The sequence below is a fragment of the Octopus bimaculoides genome, chromosome 7, assembly GCF_001194135.2.
Source record: "Octopus bimaculoides isolate UCB-OBI-ISO-001 chromosome 7, ASM119413v2, whole genome shotgun sequence".
In the NCBI taxonomy this organism is placed as follows: Eukaryota; Metazoa; Mollusca; class Cephalopoda; order Octopoda; family Octopodidae; genus Octopus; species Octopus bimaculoides.
In genome coordinates this window covers 60,946,629-60,951,860 of record NC_068987.1, presented here as the reverse complement: position 1 = coordinate 60,951,860, position 5,232 = coordinate 60,946,629, and the positions used below count along the sequence as shown (strand labels likewise).

Genomic DNA, 5,232 nt, shown 5'->3' with positions numbered 1-5,232 from the left:
TATATATATATAAAGAATTTAGAAACTCAATCAGATATAAGGTAAATCGTTTTTAGGGGTTGAACGCGAAAGTTAACAAAGCTAAAAATAACACCATGTAGAATATGGGAAAACCGTCGAGAGGCCTTCGCCTTTTCTTTTTTTAAACCAATGCTTTCCATGCTATTGTTTATAGTGTTATCGACTCTTAGCGTCAACGTAAAGCAATCTGTGTGTGTGTGTGTGTGTGCGTGCGTGCGTATGCGATGTGTACTCACTTTTATTCTATTATTCTTTTACATGTTTCAGTAATTCGCCCGTGGCCATGCTGAGGCAACACCTTTGAGCGTTTGGTCAGTCAAACTGGCCCCAGTACTTACTTTACGTTTGATACTTATTCTCTCGATCTGTTTATGTTTAACTACTAAATTACAAGGACATAACCAAACCAACTCTGGCTGCCAGTCACTGAGAGACAAACATACACACGTAGATATATACTCCTTGCACATATACATATATACATACATTCATGCATGCATACATACATATATTCTTTTATTCGTTTCTGCTATGCGGCTGCGGTTATGCTGGAGCACCACCATGAGTGTGAGATGCTTATTTTAATTGTAAGCAATATTTCTCCTTATTCTTGTGTTACCAGTTTATTATCCTGTTGAAGAAGTACGAGTAAAATGGGAATCAAACACAGACTGGCAGAAATCTTTGGATAAACTGGAAATACCTAATTTTGATTTAGCGAATATTAAACTAACGGAAGAAAATACCACTCAGTTTGGACGTACGTTTTTCTTTCTTTTTTTCGCTTTTAAAATTGCTGAGGTGACTTTGTAGAGTGTGGGTTATAAGTTGTAATACCTAGGTGGTGTGGTAAGCTTGTAGTAAACTGTGTTTGTAACCCAGGTTTATTTCATGTTTCTTGCTATTTGACTTAATTCACTAACGACAGTGTGAATCGTATGGACACTACGATTCCAATTTCCATTCCTCCTATCTTGAACTAAATATGATGGATCAGCAGTTGAGAAATCCTTCTATTTATGAAAAAAGCTACATAAGTTATCTAGGACCACGTCATCAAATCTCTTTTTTTTTATAATACATACATACATACATACATACATACATACATACATACATACAAACATATAATAAGTTTGGTTCATAGTCTATGATTATCGTATTACTTCGCAGATAGATAAATAATTACCCCGTATTTTATCTAGGTTATATAATAGCTTATTGAAGTGGATTTAGTAATAAAAGAAAGTGAGTAGAGTGGGTGAGGGTTGAAAGAATATAAGAGAATTTCTACTATTGATGGTAACAAAAGGGTTTTGTCGTCAAATAAAAGATAGTCTAGATGTGATGTGTACACTCACACAAAAAGCAAACAAACAAGATACTACTCCGACAATATATATATATATAGCAACGAAGGATAGTCTGTGAAACCATAAATATGCAACAGATAAAGTTGAATAAGGTCACTTTCATTAGTTGAATAAATCAGCAGTTAACTGATTGAGATTAATTTTATTATCGTTTGTATTTATTGTAATTAATTGAGACAATGGTTAAATCTTTCCCGTCTGTCCTCGACAAGAAGAATCATTACAGCTGATATCTAAAAGAAAGTGTGCATATGACAAATGTTACAGAAGATCGCAAAGTAAATGAAGCAGTATTAGAAAGATAGTCTTGTACAAGGCGCAAATCATTGTTGGTGCTTTTGTTTCTTCTTGTTGTTGTTTAGTTCCTAGGTCAGCCCTGATTAGGCAGACCTGTGATAAAAAGCATTCCAAGTATAACCAAAATGTCTTGTCATGAGTTTGTAAAGTAAGGTAAAGTTACCTTTTCGAGTCATCCAACTCACAAGGTTTCATTGCGTATATATTCCGCACCTGGACGGGACACGGGTCCGTCGATTGATTGCGCATTTTTGCCAGCTGAGTGGAATGGAGCAACATGAAATGAAGTGCTTTGCTCAAGAACACAACACATCGCTCGGTCCAGGAATCGGAACCACAATTTTATGATCATGAGTCCAACACCCTAACCACTAAGCCACGCACCTCCACTGTCATGAGTTTGGGGTTTCTAGAGTTACATTGTGCAATAAATCCTTCTCTTTTTTGAGAAAGATGAGTAAGATTTGATAGAAATTTGGCTGCTAATTCTAGAAGATCTAGCAATCCTAAACAGATGTTCCCTTGTTAAATAACATGAGGGTTGTTAAGGATGCAAGTGAAAGACACGAAAATGGGCCATTAGGTGGGCCTAGTGGACATCTACTTAGTTCCAAGAAACTAGAATCACTGTCGCAGTAGATGTATAAGCAGAGGAATTCAGTGCATTGGATTTTTGTATCTGCTCCTTGCTTCACTCAATGGACTACAGCCGTGCCGGGACTCCACCTTAAAGAGTGTTCTCGAATAAATCGATTCAAGTGATTATTTTTTAAAGTCTTCTACTTATTTATCGTTCACTTTTGCCGGACCGTTAAGTTATGGGAAGGTAAGCAAGCCAGCACTGGTTGTCAAGATATGGCATGGGGAGAAACACAAATACAAACACACACACACACACACACACAAATAAAGAAACAATAGAAAGTAAAAAAAAATATTAAGTTACAGAGGATGGATAATCAACGTTTAGTCTTATGGATGGGTGTTCCAATATATATGTATGAATTTTGTCTCATGTGTGCAAGGACTGAAATTCCGCTTTCCTTGACATCTTCAGCTCTTTCCCAGCAATCTCCTCGGTTATATGATATATTATTCCATTCTCCTTTAACTATCACGTATAATTTGCAAGCTTTATGATGTTACATTTATCAATGTCTCTGCTGCTGAATCTTGGCTCCAAGGATTGCTCTGTGAGACTTCCATTTCCATATTATAGTGTGTTGGTTAGTATCTGTCAATATGCTCTCAGCCTTGCAAATGCAGACCTCAATATAACAAGCTTTATTCAGCGGGGTTCGCTCCAGGATCTCTACATAAATAACTATCTTCAGATGATGTATTTGATTAATGTGAAATGGTCTTCTTCGTGTTAAGGGTGCAGTTATAACCAATTTTAACTGTATGTTATTAAACTATTTCCTTTAAGGATTTTGGTTGTAAAATGCTTGTGTGTGTTTATGAGTATGTGTGAGTGTGTGCGCGTGCCTGCGTGTGTGTGTTCTTGTGTGCGCGTGCCTGCGTGTGTGTGTTCTTGTGTCAGTGTGCATATGTGTTGGTGTGTGTTTGTGTATGTGTGTGTGCGTGTGTGTGTATGTGTGTGTGTGTGTGTGTGCGTGCATGCGTGTGTGAGTATGTATCTCATGCCAGGTCACTTTTAGTGCTACTGGCAACATGCAACACATTACAAACTGTTCATGGCCACGCTGTCGATGACTAAAATGGCAACTCGAAAGTCGTCTTGGTAACAAGGATGATTTTCGTTGGACAACCTACAGGATGAAAAACAAAACCTATCAAAGGACGGATGAATACAGTAAAGCTAACAATCACCCAACAGCTGGGAATAAGAGACTCTTAGTCTTTATGTAGATATTTCCCTTTTGGAGAAGGAAATTCTGAAATAAAACATCCGCCTCATTGCAAAGCCACAGTCCTTGCTCTTGCTTGTTTCTGATCTACATGCTTTAATAGGTGAGAGACTAAAGGTTGTTGTGAAAACTGTTAGCGACTTTAAGTTGCAGCATAGACATACAATGACAGCCATTATCCTTAACATTTACGATAAGACAATTTACCAGTGATGGCCACACTCCTTGATGAGTTGAAAGCTTACCATGTATGCATGTCCGTGCATACGTACGTACATACGTATGTATGTATGTATGTATGTATGTATGAATGCATGTAAGTACGTATGTATGTATGTGTATGTAAATATGTATATATGTATGGATGGATGGATGATCGCTAACAAAGCAACAAGACTTTTCGAGTAAATTGAGTTCCTGGTGTTTGTAAATATGTGCTTGAGTTGATGTGTTGGTTGAACTATTAGTGCACACACTCAGGTGTGGGCATCAATTCACCAAAAGTATCTCAGACGAAAAATACTTGGAATGTCTTATAAATCTTCACTGTGCCACTAATAGTTTGGATTCGAAGAATCTGCATCAGTTTCTATTACTCTTTCTTTGAAAAACCTGATATTTCTAGGGCTTGGTATAACTTTGTAGGCACATAATCTAGTGCATGTATGATGATGGCTACAAATGAGAACGTATAATTAGGGTACAAGGGCTGTAAGTTCCGCATTAATTCGTCATAAATGCATTCTTTTTCCTGGACTTTTTTTATTGTACACTCACATCCGCTGAGCAGCTGACCTCTACATATTTTCTTCTTTGGTTGGTCTTCAGTAATAATCCATAATAGTTTGATCACCTTACTCACTCTTATAACTCATAACTCCAGCCTACATCTGACCAAAGAAGAAAACATGGAGTAAAGTCTTATACTAAAGTGTACTTACCAAAATGCAAAGCAGTAACTTTTAATTCTTAATATTTGATTTATATTTCAAACAAACACCTTTTATAATATTACTTCATATCTTTAAAAAAATACCATTCAATAAATTATACAAATTCTAAATTTTATATCTCTGAAGAGCAGAAGAGTTGTCTATAAATGCTTATCAATATAGGATTTCATTATTAGGACAGCGATTTTGTGAAACGACCATAAGATAATTTAAAACCTAATTCAAAATTTTTAAACTGATATATTTATTATTTCATATTATATATTTGTACTTATACATATTTACATATAGTTTTAATACTACAATTACTCTACACATGTATATATCTTTCTGATGAATTTTCTAATATTGATTTCCTGATATCAATAATAATATATTATAATATATATATATATATATATAATACAAAGAATATATATACATGTATACACACATATATGTACATACTTACATCTACATGTGTATATACATGCATATCAGGGTACAGGACGTTAGAACAATAAACTACAGACAACGGAACGAACACATAGGAAAACGGAAAGCCACTTGGAATATCCCTTCATCAGCTGTCTCTATTCTATCTAGACGTTTCGAAGACAAGACAGAACGTACTCTAGAATAGTCTCTTCCTGAGTAGTGGATCAACCCACTACACAGAGGATTCCAAGGTGGCAAACACAAACCAAGACAGGAAAAAATGGACAGTGAAAACAACAT

The 5,232-nt window shown here is 35.8% G+C and overlaps 1 protein-coding gene across 1 annotated transcript in view; it reads left to right on the top strand.

Moving 5' to 3' along the window:
* The window catches only part of LOC106867698 (glutamate-gated chloride channel alpha), a 12,751-nt gene that overhangs the window by 3,900 nt on the left and 3,619 nt on the right, over positions 1-5,232 (top strand). The window contains exon 3 of the mRNA XM_014912653.2: positions 644-781. Within this exon, the coding sequence (XP_014768139.1) occupies positions 644-781 (138 nt within the window). The remainder of the gene's footprint in view (positions 1-643; positions 782-5,232) is intronic.